At 37.2% G+C, this 15,672-nt stretch overlaps 1 protein-coding gene and 2 long non-coding RNA genes across 4 annotated transcripts in view; 2 read left to right on the top strand and 1 right to left on the bottom strand.

Annotated features, from left to right (window-relative positions):
• Positions 1-2,426, top strand: part of LOC105558529 (gamma-glutamyltranspeptidase 1-like) — a 25,146-nt gene extending 22,720 nt beyond the window's left edge. Inside the window, exons 7-11 of the mRNA XM_012006258.1 lie at positions 246-495; positions 568-761; positions 837-1,077; positions 1,178-1,467; positions 2,078-2,426. Coding sequence (XP_011861648.1) covers positions 246-495; positions 568-761; positions 837-1,077; positions 1,178-1,441 — 949 coding nt within the window. The 3' untranslated portion in view covers positions 1,442-1,467; positions 2,078-2,426. The remainder of the gene's footprint in view (positions 1-245; positions 496-567; positions 762-836; positions 1,078-1,177; positions 1,468-2,077) is intronic.
• A 1,901-nt stretch (positions 2,427-4,327) lies between these two features.
• LOC105558522 lies at positions 4,328-13,179 on the bottom strand. Of its 2 annotated transcripts, none has more exons than XR_001008677.1 (3): positions 12,845-13,179; positions 11,027-11,140; positions 4,328-5,261 (listed from the first exon to the last, which is right to left on the bottom strand). It is a non-coding gene; the product is annotated as an uncharacterized LOC105558522 (long non-coding RNA). The 2 variants fall into 2 exon arrangements; XR_001008676.1 differs by lacking the exon at positions 4,328-5,261 and adding an exon at positions 9,749-10,950.
• Positions 12,031-14,008, top strand: LOC105558523. The gene is made up of 3 exons (XR_001008678.1): positions 12,031-12,044; positions 12,501-12,575; positions 13,186-14,008. It is a non-coding gene; the product is annotated as an uncharacterized LOC105558523 (long non-coding RNA).
• The last annotated feature ends 1,664 nt before the right edge of the window (positions 14,009-15,672 follow it).

Genomic DNA, 15,672 nt, shown 5'->3' with positions numbered 1-15,672 from the left:
TACAAAAATATGTAACGAGAAATAGTAGGTTCCATTTAAGAAATTGAAGGTAACCTTCATGTGACCTTCAAATTACTCTTCAAGGTCAAACCTATGGTACCATCTTATGTCCCCCTTGAAACCATACAACTTTTGTCTGAAACATTTTTTCATATCTCTTTTAGTTTTTTAAAAAATCGACTGTATAAATTAAAATGGCCCACCCTGTATATATATATATATATATCCCTGTTATCTTTGTCCAGGGTTTCATGGGATCAACCGATACAGACGGATCTTTCGGGCGGGATAAAACTATTGACTACAGGACTACCCGGTAGCGGAGCTCTCCTCTCGTTTATTCTCAATGTCTTCGACGATTACGGCTTCACGCCGGCCAGCATAGCCGATTTTAACGCGACAGTCCTCACATATCACAGAATGATAGAGACGTTTAAGTATGCATTTGCGTTAAGGACAAATCTCGGCGACGGAGCTTTCGTTGATATGACTGAAGTAAATATCCCTCTTATTCTTGAACCTTACTGAGTACGTACCAATTAATAACTGTGATATTTTTATTTGAAGATAATCAGAAACCTCACGTCGAAGAGCTTCGCGCGCGCGATACGAGAAAAAATAGACGATACGAAAACGTGGCAGGATCCACAGCACTATGGTTCTCCTATCTACGCTAATGTCGAGGATCACGGTACAGCGCACGTATCAGTGCTGACACCGAATGGCGATGCGGTATCGGTTACCAGCACCATCAACTATTAGTAAGCGAGCATTCCACCTAAAGTTGCGTTGTTTGCGGATCGTTAAAGTATCCTTTCCATTTGACGATTTTGCAGTTTTGGAAGCGGAATAGTCAGCAGAAGAACCGGTATCTTATTAAATAACGGCATGGACGACTTCGGCATTCTACCGCGGTTCAACTATTTCGGTATGCCGCCAAGCCCCAACAATTATATCGCATCCAAGAAGCAGCCGTTGTCCTCGATGGTGCCGTCCGTTCTGGTTGATCAGCACGGTGACGTCAAGATGATCATGGGTGCTGCGGGTGGTACGAGAATTACGACAGCAGTGTCGCAAGTCAGTAACGCTAAATGTTTAATAGCCCGCAAGATGTCTATTTGACCGGACTTGATAAATAAACAAATAGTTCTCAAATAATAAGCCCGCACGCTTTCAGGTGACGGCAAAGATACTGTGGATGGGACAGACAGTCAAGGAGGCGGTGGACTCGGCAAGGATACACCACCAGCTATTTCCGCCTAAGCTGTTCTACGAATACGGGGTCCCTAAGCAGGTGGTCGACGGCCTGAAACGTTTGGGACACGCCATGGAACGTTATAGAGTCCGTGGCAGCGTAGCCTGCGTCGTGCTGTATGAAAATTCGACCATTTTCGCGAACGCCGATTACCGCAAAGGCGGCGACGTCTACGGAATCGATTGATTCACGTATCACTTTGTCAGGGTTGGGTAAGTTATCTTTTTTTTTAACTAAGTTAAGTTAAAGTTAACAGCCTTGAAAATTTAACTTAGTTAAGATACGAGTTAATTCATAATAAAATTAATTGAATTAAAAGTTAATAATAAAAGAAATTAAAAAGTTAAAAGTTAAATTTGTTTTATTTTTATATAAAATCTCAGAGACTCGCGATAACGTAAATTGCGTTGAATTTCACGACCAGCGTTTGGACAATCAATCACTACACGGAATATGGCCCATTTCATATGTGAACAATTTTACGTGATTACGAGCATCAAAACTCCATATAATGGCTGTGTTCCAAAATTCATTGTCAGCGCTGAAGATCTACAGTGCATGTAACGTATACTGTAGACTTTTAGCGCAGGCAGTGAATTTTGGAACACAGAAACTGCTAATGTAGGCAGACGCGAGGCGTCTTGTAATGCCTTTGTTTACAGCATAGCTAAGATTTATCATAGCTTTAAGAAAGGTAAATTAAAAGTTAAAAGTTACCGATAAAATGTAACTAAATTCAGTTAAAAGTTATCAGGTTATAATGTAACTAAGTTAAGTTAAAATTATTCAACTTTTTAACTTAACTTTTATTTTTTTAACTAGACACTACCCAACCCTGCACTTCGTGAGTCACTTCATCGAACCAGCCGTTACCTCGCGGCGCAAACCTCCGAGGAATAATTGACTTTGTTCAAACAGCGCTGAACGTGTCCTCGTGATTATCGTAACACCGATGTATACAATCGATCTCGTTATCGTTACTGGTGAGACGTTCGTGTTTGAGAAATCGATACGTCAATATTATCACTCAATATAACTTTTACATCTTCTCGTTCACTGATCGCATCTTATCCCTGCTCATCGCTCTTCCCTCTAATAACATCCACGTTATCTCGGACCTGTTATCACCCCCCCCCCCGCATCTTCGTAAGATTTACGTACACAAAACAAATAACAATACTGACAATATATGGGAACTGATAAATTTTTCTTCATTTGTGCAACTGACACATTTGCATGTGTCTTCAAATTTTCAGCGCAGCTGTTCATCGTTTCACCGACGTGCCACTTACTGACAGTCTTTATAGCCTCGCCGAGCTTTTTATAGGCGTAGAACCTCGATGCTGGCGATTTATTTCCCGTTTTTAAGATATTCCGTACCACGTATCGGACGTCCCACCTCAATTCCCACATCCCGTCGTACGTCTCGGGCTAGTTTCTATGAGATCCCCTAACGAATTCTTCTGTTACAATTTTTGTTTTAATATGTATAATCTTCCTGCTCAATAGAAACGAATTTTCATAATGTACCGAGTAATACGCCGTCTTAACAACAGATAGAGGGAAATTATTCCTCGTATTCTTAGCACGCCACTGCCCGTTTCTCCTTCTAGTCCCCTTGCTTCGGGGTCATGGAGCTTTCTACGACGCCAAGGCGGCACTTTGGGAGCGCCTTACAAATATAAGTAAACATAAGACGTTGCATTAGCGGTTCCCCTACTACAGTTCGACGAAGAAACCTGTTCCTGTAACCGTCCTGGAGGATTCTCGGCTAGTCGCCAGCAGATTGAGAGCAAGCCGGAGGCCGATTTAATGCTAACTATCTCAGGATCAAATCGATTAACGGCACCACGTATTCGCATCCGATTTCCTCTCGTCCGATCGTCGCTGTCCTTCGAATGCGATTGACGATTTCGTTCGCGTGGCATTTTTGTAAATGCCAAAAGTGAGAAGGAGAGGAGGAAGAAGTCGCGGCTGAACTTTGTCATCTCCGCTGACTTAGCGAAGATAGCGGGTTCCATAAGCTATAATTAAACGACGCCTTGTGTCGACGACGTTGAGTGCGTGCGAGAACGAGCACGTATTTCGCGCCTAGTTGAGATAATCCGTCGACCGTATCAATGCTCGACCTTGAAAATAAAACTGCCGTGAACGAAGGAGTAATTCAATGTTTCGAGTATAAAAATGATGTGCCGGATTCGCAACATATTGCACCTGAGGAAACTACACGACACTTTATATGAGAACATTGGATAAGGAATCGAGTATAAACATTCGAATATAAAACATCTGTTTTTGTATAGTTAATTAGCATCAGTGATATCCGCTTGAATAAATATACACGTCGCGCTGCAAAAACACACGAACGGACTCTCCGTGTCAAATATCTCCGTGAACAGCAAGCGATATCAAGGGAATATTATTTGTCAATTTTACTGTCTTTGACATATTATTATCGACTCACTAATGTCGAAAGGAAAAACATTAATGAAATTATATAAATGAAATTTTGCATGAAATTTGTAATTTGCAATTATGTGAGTATACATTTTTAAGAAATAGATAGAAGTATTGATCTTTTATAAAACATTAATAATGGTTTATACAATTAGTATACATACTACTTTGGCATAATAGTAATAATATGGAGAATAATCTTAGCAGTACAGTTGCAAAATTAAATTTTGGAAAGAAATTGTCCAATAAATAAAAAAAAATATTTTAGTTGTATTATATTCAAAACCTTTAGAAATATAATTGTGTATGAATAAATCAAATTAAGCCTTACACTGAGAAAAATTTCTATTGGGTAAACCGATTAAGTAGTGTTTCTGATGATTAATTCTTGATTAATTTTTCCGATTAAATTATGGGTATATTCGATAAAGTTTATCTATAATAATAATATTGTAGTCAAATTAAATTGAAAAATCGATCTTATTCTTCGTTTGTTAATGTAATTGGATTATCCGAGTAGATAGATGAGGATTCTTTTCAGTGTACCTATTATATACATATATGATTATAGAAATGCACAATTATTTCTAAATATAAAAATATATTGCAATATGAGATATTATTATACATATTTAGTACAGTAAAATTATTATAAAATATTTATATTTCAACTTGGATTTGTTTAACTTTAGATGTTTTATTCCGACAAAATTGCTGCATTCTGACGAATCATCGTATTGTTAGCGCAATTTTTGCGAAAATTTCATTAATTTATGATGTCATTATTGTGCAATGTTTCTATAATTTTCCTATCGAAGCAAGAGCTCCGTGAACGTATCAAATTTTCCTGTGAATAACAAACAATAGCTAAGCAATATTATTTATCAATTTTACTATCCTCAACGTAGTTATCGATTTACTAACGTGTCAAGGAGAAAACCTCGTTAATTACTGCCGGACAGAATTCAGGTGTAAAACAAAGTTACAGAACTCGAAGATACAAAGTTGTTTAATCTAGAAATTTCATCAGTGACTTGACGTGTCTGTTTTTCACGCTTCGGTAACTTCGCTTGGCGCGTCGACATCATACGACTGTAGAAGCAAGCTCGATTGATTGTGCGTGTGTTAATGCGTGATATCGGCTTTCCTCCGCAGCAGTACCGCGCGGTGATATCCATAACCACTCGGTGAATGTAACAACAAAATATTTCCCAAGTTGTTTACGTCCTGGTTTACGAGCGTTTTGCCGCCTTTCCGCAAGGTAGAATGTGAGTGTCACGTCCTACTCGCGAACGATTAGAATACGACTTGCATACGCTTTTCCTACCGTGTATGATGTACACGTTAACATCTCAAATACATCGTATAGCCGTTTCTGTTTCTTTCAATTTGTTCCTTTCTATCTCTCGCGTTCTCACAAAGTTTTTCGATCTTGACGCAATGATTATGCGGAATGCCTACGCAATTCCTCGATGTTTCCTTTAACACCGGAGACGAGATACGATGAGATGTTTCGCCTTTGAACGTAAGGCCTTAGCAGAATGGCTGACTTGTAATTTTAAAATAATATTTATAAAATATTCATCTATTATTAGTGATCATGCGGTTAAAATTGTATCAAAGTAACAAGTGTATGTAAAGCTGGCGTCTCATGTCGTGGAAACTCATTAACTATTGAGAGTTCTGGCTTCTTTCTGAATAGTTCTAGAGTTCCTGATACATTGAACAAATAGTTCTGGCCTTTAAAGCGACAAAATCAATTAGTGCAAAGTGAGACTTCACCCAGCGTCTCACTTCGTCCTCAGCCGATTTCTCGATGGCTTCTTGACAGATTTCAAGCGCCCGAGAGCTCTACAATAGTTCTAGCAAGAGTTCTGATGACAAAACGTGGTATTTCAATTTTTAAATAATTTTTATCACTCGAGAAATATATCTTAATACAGACGAAGGTGATCGACGTTTCAGAGTTTTGTGTGTCTAAAACAGTTCTCGCGTACCCAGATAACATACTTGTCTAAAAGACATCTTCAAGACTTCTTTAAAACGTCTTTAAGATATCTTTTAGACGTGTATGTCTAAAAGATGTCTAAAAGACGTGTTAAAGACATCTTAAAGATGTCTTTTAGACATGCATGTTATCTGGGTAGTTTCTAACGTATTCTCTTGTTTTCCGAAGAGTTCTATGGGCTGACATACTTGCATAATTTTTTAAAAACACGAAAACTGTCTTAGAACAGTCAAAACTCTGACATTTCGACCAGCGTCTCATATGTATCTGTTTTTAGGTCACTTTTTCGGGGAATTTAATTGTTTTAAAAATCATACAAGTATGCTAGTGCATAGAACACTTCGAAAAACACAAGGATACGTTCGAAACTGCACGAGAACTGTTTTAGAACAGTCAGAACTCTGAAATTTCGACCAGCGTCTCACCTTCATCTGTATTAAGATATATTTCCCGAGTGGTAAAAATTATTAAAAAATTGAGAAACAACGTTTTTTCACCAGAACTCTTGCTAGAACTATTGTAGAAGTCTCGGGCATTTGAAATCTGTCAAGAAGCCGTCGAGAAATCGGCGGAAGACGAAGTGAGACGCTGGGTGAAGTTGGCGTCTCACTTTGCACTAATCAATGTTTTCGCTTTAAAGGCCAGAACTATTTGTTTAATGTATCAGGAACTCTAGAACTATTCAAAAAGAAGCCAGAACTCTCAATAGTTAATGAGTTTCCACGATATGAGACGCCAGTTTTACATACACAAGTAACAATTTTAAGGTTTTCTAACATTTTCCCAAAGGTTTATCGGTCTTAGCACACAGTATGAAACTAAAGTCGAAAGTAAATTGACGACCAATTTAATAATGCTGATTGAGCATTTTTTATAAAAAAATCTGTACATAACTCACACAGCAAGATGATAACAAAAGATTTCTTAATGTTCTCTCATTTAAGATTTAGACATGCAAAAATACCTTCAGAAAGACAACATAATGATAAATGACAATGGCTCATATGATAAAAATCACGTAATTATAGAAAGGGCTCAGAGCCTAGACAGAGTTGTAGTGTCTAAAAAGTTCTTTAATTAAAAATGAATATACGTTTCAGTTCTCATTGGACCATCTTCAGTATAAAGTAAGAATTATAAGTTAAGAAATACAAAATAGCGTATGATATAAAACATAAAATAAGTAATACCAAGAATTACGCAGTCAATGGTATAACAACATAATGAAGTCAGAAAGAGCCCTTAATTATGCGCTACTTGCGGAGAAATGTCATCAAAAGTCTTTCAAAAGGCATCAAAAAGATAACTTTTGAAAGACTTTTGATGACATTTCTCCGCAAGTAGCGCATAAGAACTCTTTCTGACTTCATTATGTTGTTATACCATTGACTGCGTAATTCTTGGTATTATTTATTTTATGTTTTATATCATACGCTATAACTTTTGAGATATCCTGTAATACATATCAATATTGCATCTCAAACTAGATATCTTTAAGAGGTGTTTATGATATCAATAGGACATATATTCTCAGATATTTAAAACGCAAAGCCTTTGGTGAGAAATTTTTAACGAGCAGTTTAAAAGGAATTTTTAACAATGTAAAGGATAGAAATAGTATGAAGGAAAATTATACGAGCGTAGACCGAGATCATATAGTAAAAGAACTCACTTTAAAATACCATGCGCATGGTTTTTTTTACGAGAAAATACTATGTCGCGCGTCCCTCTAACGGAAACTTTGACAGGCTTCCCATATTAACATTAAACAGATATCATAAATAAGATACCATAAAATTTTGAAAGATATCTTATTGAAATCATTTTTAAGATAACGTTGTAATGTCGATTTGAAGAGATTTATTGAACTTTCTTCAAAATTCTGCTTGAAAAGGGTCAAAACCCATGGCCGAAACGTTGTACGTTTAATCAATAAATTTGCCGGATTGGTCGACGTCAGCATTATCTCCTTTAATTACCACTGGCGACTTATCATAATATCAATACATTTCTTCAAAATATTATATATCTTTCAGTCATCTTATATAAGAAATCTCTCAAACAAGATGCCTTTTAGACCTTATAACAGACATCTTAATATAATTATCTAATAGATATCTTTTTTCATTACTCCAAAAGCTATCTTTAAAAAGATATCTTTCTGACATAAATGCAGTATGGGAACTTACAAAAAATATTACTTAAGTCTTGATTCGAACCTGGGCCTCCCTTCTATCTGGGAAGGGTCAATTCCACCATCTTCAATTAATTGAATCCGATTAAATTTTCCCATTGGAATTGACCAATCGCACTTATCGTAAGCAGGATTGACCAATCACGGTTGACGCTCAATTGGCCGATTAAATTAATCGGAGATGGTGGAATCGGCCCTTACAGTTAGCTATTCGATCCTATTCGATCACTGAGGGATACATATAGTCAAATTGATCAAATTTTCATGTAACCTATTTGAAACAATGCGCAAAGTCCACGATGCTCTCATTCCGCATGGAAATGTAGGGGTTATTGTTTAGCGTAACAAAAACTATAGAACGTTCGTAATTGATTCCGTTCTCGTTTCACGTTGAGGAGGGGGGAAGGTACACGGCACACTATTCAAATGCATTTTTAATTTTTTTAAATTGAAGTTTGAAGTATAAGAAATTATTTTTAATGCCTGAAATCAAAATTCTTAATATTTACAGCGCTATAATGTTTTTTTGTAAACATGTATGAACGCTCTGCAGCACGTCTACAGGGCCTGTTTTCACACAGCCGCATCCTATTTTGTTATAGATTTGGATAAATCGATTAGACTTATAAATGTCGGCACTTTTTCATAAAAAGTCGTATTGGTGTGATTTGAAAACACGATATGCTATTAGTTCATGCCAACCGTTATTTTTCATAGTACATCATTTCAAACTTTAAACGCGTTTTTGTCGAAACCGTGTTTCTTGATTTGGTTGACAGCATTAAAAAAATAACCGATTTACTTTAAATAAAGCGTAATCTAATCGTAATTAAATTCTCTATCGTCCATCAAGACATTTTTCTAACTGTATCATGTTTTGACAGTTAGAAAGTTCCAATTTTTAGTAAAATTTTTGAGTTTTAATTCAAACTTTTCACAAAAATCCGAAAATCTATTTTTTTAAAATCAAACCCGATGGTTCATAGCCACTAGTCTGTAGTTTAATAAGCACTGTCGGTGGTTTATTTTGGATAAGAATTGTAGCCGAAATCCTGCCGACCAATCTCCCGTGTATTTCGTACAATACAAGCTGCGATATGCTCTATTCCAATGTTACTGTCAACAAAATGTTTGACCAAAATTGATAAACATTGTGTAAAAAGCAAGCTTTATTTGAAAAAAAGCATTATTTTTGTTTATATTTACATATAAAAAAAGTTTGAAAATTTTGAAAAGTATAAAACATGAAGAAAAAGTTGAAATTGTCAATCGCCTATCCCAATCTAATCCGAATCGACAATTGCTCGTCTGATTCGACCTTTACGTTATTTAATGCTGCATAGGATCGCCTTAAGGCCCGTGTCATACTATGTATTGTTGAGATGACGAATCGGATCCGAGGTTGTATTGTCTAATTGTCTGAATTCCGAGCCGCGAGCCGTCATCTCAATTTGATTCGAATTCGCAACAGTATGACACGAGCTTAAGCCGCCTTCGGGACCAATACGCGCTCTGCTAAACACAGCACACTCCCGTGCGATCGCACTGACGCTGAAAATACCGCGCTCTATAGAACTCACGGAAGGCAATGCACCTTGGTGAGCTTACGTGTTGGAATTTTCTGGGTCGCCTCGAACGTATAGATTAGTCACGTGAATAATGACTGCTGGATACAACGGGAGCGAAGATCCTCCTGTACGAAGAGAATTGTAGGAAATCTCGTGATAACGTTAAATTACACTCTGCCGTTTTTTAATACCCGCCCTGGCGAAAATTTTAAGTGAGAGATGATGCTTATATTTATTTGTGAAGAGTTTTATCGATAGTTGCATTGTTTATGAAGAGTTTTATTGACGGTTACACTGTTTAGAAATACGTTGCAAACACCTGGTTAATTCTTTACTGACAATAACATTGTACAAACACTTAGAAAACTATAATTGAAACGTTTGACATTGTATCATTAAACGCAATTTGAACACTTGTAACCGTGAACATGTCATAAACAACTTCATGTTTAAATTTATATCTCACAAACAATTCAATAAATGTTTTAAAACTCAAAACATTGACTCAACATTTAAACAAACTTCTTATAAACATATTATTTTCGCCAGGGCGATCATGCTTTCAACATTGCGTCGTTCAATGACTAAATATTAGCGCGTTAAATTATTTCACTGAGATTTTCAATATCTGGCTCGTACAGAGATAACAGTATCTACATATACCCAGTAAATACCAAGTAACAGTCACATAACATCAATATTATAATTTCCTACTTAACAATGTAAATGTAATATAACACGCACTCGCATTGATACACCTGCCTGATAGAATATATAAAATAAATTAAGATTGAGGATTCTAATTAAGCTCCGAATGTTGTACTTGACTAATTCGACCGGCAAGGTCGCACAACCAAAATGATACAAATATACACAATACTTCTAGCTTAATATGCAAAACAGAAGATGGTATAATGCGTCATTTTGTCTTGTATATTAAAATATTAATAATTTCCTAATCATTCTTCAATCATTAAATTGATTATAAATTTAATTATGTACACTATTTCGACTTCAATTCAGACTGTTTCAATATCGAAAATCATCGGCGCGTATATAGTTTGGTGTGTTGCAAAAGAAGAAATGCGAGAAATACCATTCAGCACCGAGATCCAGCCTGACTGTCCAAGGCGTTTCTTTGTGTTATTAATAATTCTACCCATATTAACAAAATGATTAATAAATATTGTTCAAAAGTTTGGATGCAGTCGTACATTCAATGCGATGAAGCAAAGAATTTTTGAGAGACGTGATTAGAAAGAAATATGTTTTCTACAAAGTAAACGAAACGTATGACAAATTTTTATTACAGACGATTTCTTTGAACAATATTAACATATAATTTTTTGTTTAACTGAAAAACATGACTACTTCCAAATGTTTGAATGGTGATGTAGATATTATTCGACGAGTTGGTCGCCAAGTAATTAAGACGGCATTAAGTTGTCTTTTAGACATGCATTGCTATCTGGCAAGATAATGGAAGCTTAATTGTTACTTAAAATTGCTGTACAATTTTTAACAAGTTATAGCTAAATACGTACATTCATAGGCTTTAACGACGTTTCCGGGTGAATTACTCACAAGCAGCACTGCCGAGCATTTTTATCTTAAACTTTTCTTCTTGAAAACGTTCGACGCTCTGCTCGCAGGGGGCCCTAAAATCACAAATAAAAATATTCTTACTGACTTTCCACGATGTACGTAACATTGTTGTAACATTGCGCCACGAACTTTGTCTCGCGCAATTTATTTATTTCTTTCCTGCGGCTAATACAGATAATCGAAGAGTTGCATAATTTCACGAAAAAGCCAGATCGAAATAGAACTTCTCGATATGTTATCGGCGCCGCGAAGGCTACGTGTCTCCGCGCGCCGATACTGCGCAGTTGCACGAAATTGCGCGAGGGAAGACATTTCCCCTCTTTTTCTTCCTTCCACGCGGAATCGACGAAAAGGAATTACAATATTACATATTAAATTCATTAATACACACAAAAGCCGAGTCATCTTCGAAGGAACCATCGTCGGTCCAAGAGACCGAGCCTGGCGACGTCGCGCGTACGAAGCGCGCATGCCCGGCCCGCGCGAATGGGCCGCTGTATATAAACCCGGGTCGGCAAGCGCCGCGCGACCAGTGTCGAATCGATCCTCCCCGGTCGAGCCGTTTCACAAGCGTAGCATTTCGTGCAATTTGCGTCGCGCCGCGACTTCCTTTCCGCAAGCGTCCCCGAGAAATTGAATCTCGTGAACTATGTCCGAGGCGCACGTCGACGAGTACGAGCACTTCAACTACGACTACGATAAGCACATCTTTACCGCGCACGGCGGCAAGCAGAGGAGCAAACGCGAAGCCGTCGCGCACACGAATCATTTCGACCCGAGCGGCCATTCCAGAAAGATTCTTACCAAGCTAATGAACACCGAGCACAACAAACGGCAGACGAGCACGAGCGCGAGCACGAACACGAGCACGAGCACGAGCACGAGCAAGAGCAAGGCGTAGAGGTGAGGCCTCCGCGCCGCGTCGATTCCAGCTCGATTATCAACACATAATCCGAGGTGATCGATGCGCGATCGCTTTTGTTCCCCGAGCGAAGATGACGCGATTCCCAGACCTTTATTTCTTAGAGCGAGATTCGAGCACACTTAACTCACGTCGCTCCCTTCACGCCGAAGGCCATTGTATGTGAAGTTAGCTGAATATCTCTGAAATTATCTTGAAGTTAAACGCAAGTATCTCAATCACATTCATGCGTAGTAGCCTTCGGTACAGAATTACAGAGATAATTCGTAATTTTCGTCTGCGATTCATTTCGATAAATTAAAATTTGTTAACTGATAAAAATTATGTTCAATCGTTCTACGAAATTTTATCTATTTTTTAAATATGTATATTTGGAAAGATAGATAACAATGGGAAAAGTTCAGAGCAACACGTAGGCGCGTTCAGTCTTCTTTCTTACTGCCTTCGCTTTTATTGCCGAGCGAGAATGACGCAATTTTTTTATCTCGCAGCGATGAAGATAAAAGAAAGCAGCGAGACTCGATCCACTCACTCCGTCCTTCATGCCGAAGGCTATTGTGTGTGAAGTTAGTTGAACATGAATTTATCTCAAGTATCTAAAGTATCTTTAAGTATCATAAACGCAAGTATCGTATTCATGTTTAGCGATTTTCAGGACAATACAGATATTGCAAATAATTTGTAATAATTTTCGTCTGCAAATTCGATTAATTTAAATTTATTAATTTGACAGAAATTATCATCTCAGATTGTTTGACAGTATTTAATTAATTTTTAAATTTACTCCTTTGTATATTTTGAAAGATAGACTAATGAAGAAGGTCAAAGCGCTCACATTCGCGTAAGTTGATCCTTTCGTCAACGTTCGATCGCTCGGCCTCGAAATCCGTTTCGCGAGTCGACGCCCCGTCTTCTCGTCGCCAATTATCGCGAAAAGCAAGCGCGCGCGCCAGCATATTGCGTCTTACTTTCGCTATCTGCGCCAACTATCTTAACGCGCGATGACTCACATGACACCATACGCGCGTGTTTATTTGTCTTTCTCTCGGTTGCGTAACGCGCAGTATTCCCACTTCGCGATATTCCCTCGGCAAGCGCGTACGAACGACGCGGCTTGCGTTCCCCACGATGTTCGTATACGTAGCGTCCGCTACATTACTCCAATTTTCGTTTCAGATTACGCACGTTCCTATCCTCGCTACCGGCGCCGTCAAGTTGGATCTCACCTCACAGGACTTATCTCCCACCTAGAGCGACCGGAAAAAATATATATTCTTTTTTTTACTATTGAGAATGCATTTAGTCGTAGATTCTCACCTAACGTAAGATTGGCACGATAGCTCGTGCTCCATCGTCATCTATGTCAAAGGGACGCGATCACGTTATTTATGAAAGTACAAAATAACGTACATCGCACTTCGACTACCGCTTACTTCGCGTAAATCCGAAGTTTGCATGATATTCTTTTTTTTTACCTTTTTGCTCTTTACGTAGGATAATGTGGTGATACTATATTAATTGCGTGTGGTATTGTCGAATTCGTGATAAGCTACGATCGATTGAACTTCTGTCTGTATGGTCAGGAAAAAATCTATGATCTAGTAAGTGATACGGGTAAATTGTTTGTTGAAACTTCTCTTTTGTGCGTCGCAACAATTAAGCAATCGTTGAAAACAGCAGCGATCGAACGATAAACGTCTGCTATCAGTTCCTCGTCATAACGAGCGACATATGCATCGTGGCATATTACAGAAACGTACCTCTAACGATAAGGAAGGCTAAACTGAGATCGATTCGAGTTTACTCGTAGATACACGACATTAATGTTCAATCGAAATGGATCGCTCGCGCATTGTGATCGATGATAGATTATTGGTTTAGAATTGCGTGACGTATTCCTCAAGGTCTTCGCGCGATAAAATAAAACATTATCTTGTATCGACATACAGTCATGATATATCAAGAGAAAAATTGAAATAAATATTTCTAATTAACAAAAGTGTTTTTTTGCTTTAGCCCGTTTTAAGAATGATATGTCGCTTTTCGGTTGTCGGATTTTAATACGACAACCATTCTATAATTGAATCGCGATATACATATTGTGTATTCCTTGATGGAAATATGCTGAATCCCGATAGAAAAACATTAAATTATATGTTAAATTTTTATATGAAATTTCTAATCTGCAATTGTGTGAATGTATTTAACAAAATAACATGTAGAAATATTGATCTTTTATAAAACATTACGTCCTGTATTCTGTAAAAAGATTCTCGCTCTACAAGCTGCGCATGGAAAAAAAGATGTTACGACAACAAAAATCCTATTAGCTTAGCAAATTCACAGCTGTAATATACGGACAGCCAGTTTTCTATGTTGCATTACCTAAATCGCAGAGCTGCATAAGATTTGTAGTAGTGCCTAATAAAATTGGATGATATAGCATAGTAGATTTGTCAAGTACAGTAAATACAGTAAAAATGATTACAGTTAAATACAGTAACGATGATTATTCGAAACGAAATAATTCTCGTGAGTCTTGTTGTCTCCCTTTATGATTGCTTAATACACGCTTACTGTCTAAGTCTTGCAATAAGCTTCCCAAGGAAAAATGAAAAGTCAAGATGACGTCAGTTTGATGTTATATTGACCAAAATATGACACAAATCTGGTCAATATAACATCAAATTGACGTCATTTTGACTTTTTATTTTCCTTGGGTTAATCGATTTTATGTATGTTTCAGATGGACAATCGAATCCATACATCTACATTAATTAATTAATAGTAATAAGTAATATAGTTTTCAGAGAGAGCGAGAGGGAGAGATATTTTTTTATATTGATTTGTATTTGTAATATTTATTGTTGATTTTACAATAAAAATAAAAAAAAGATTTTTACAATTTCTGCATTTTTGGTGTTTTCAATCGCCTTCTTTAGTAATTAAGCTAGAAATATTTTAGAAACATCCATAATTCATCTATACAAAATCTCTAATGGATGTTCATTATTCATCTATATAACCCCTAATGGATATCCATTATCCATCTATATGTATAGAATATATAATATTACATATTTTTAAATGTACTTTCAATACATTTGAAAATTATAATTAACATTTATATTAAAATTAAATATTGTTTTGGTAAAAACGTGAAAAGGTAATATAAAGAAAGAAATATAACAAAAAGATAATAATGTACGTGTACAAATATATCTATCCATGTATCATCTGTCATAGATATCCATTAGACGTCTGTGATAGATTTACAGACGATATATTTATCGCGGAGGTAATATGGAGTTCTATTAGGCTTGATTCACATGGAGCGTAACTTGCGTAAGCGTAACCTGCGTATCACCAATCACAGAACTATAATTTCAACGGAATTATTGAAACGGTTCTATCAGAATGACCCTGTGATTGGTGATACGCAGGTTACGCTACGCAAATTACGCTCCATGTGAATCCAACCTTAAGCTGCCTTTTCACCTTGCGTCTGGAAGCCAGATCCGTTTGGCCGGTTACCCCCACTCCGAGCGCAGATTCTCCGCCTGGCTTGCTCCTGGCGTTTGGACGCCAGAAGTTCGGAATGGTCGAACTCTAGCTGAAATTCGCTATGTCCCATACAGCACAAAAGCTGCAACAGCATTGCTG

The sequence above is a fragment of the Vollenhovia emeryi genome, unplaced genomic scaffold (genome assembly GCF_000949405.1).
Source record: "Vollenhovia emeryi isolate VEMERY1.0 unplaced genomic scaffold, V.emery_V1.0 DF939336.1, whole genome shotgun sequence".
Lineage (NCBI taxonomy): Eukaryota > Metazoa > Arthropoda > Insecta > Hymenoptera > Formicidae > Vollenhovia > Vollenhovia emeryi.
The sequence above is the reverse complement of the archived record's forward strand: the minus strand, read 5'-3'. Positions and strand labels throughout refer to the sequence as shown.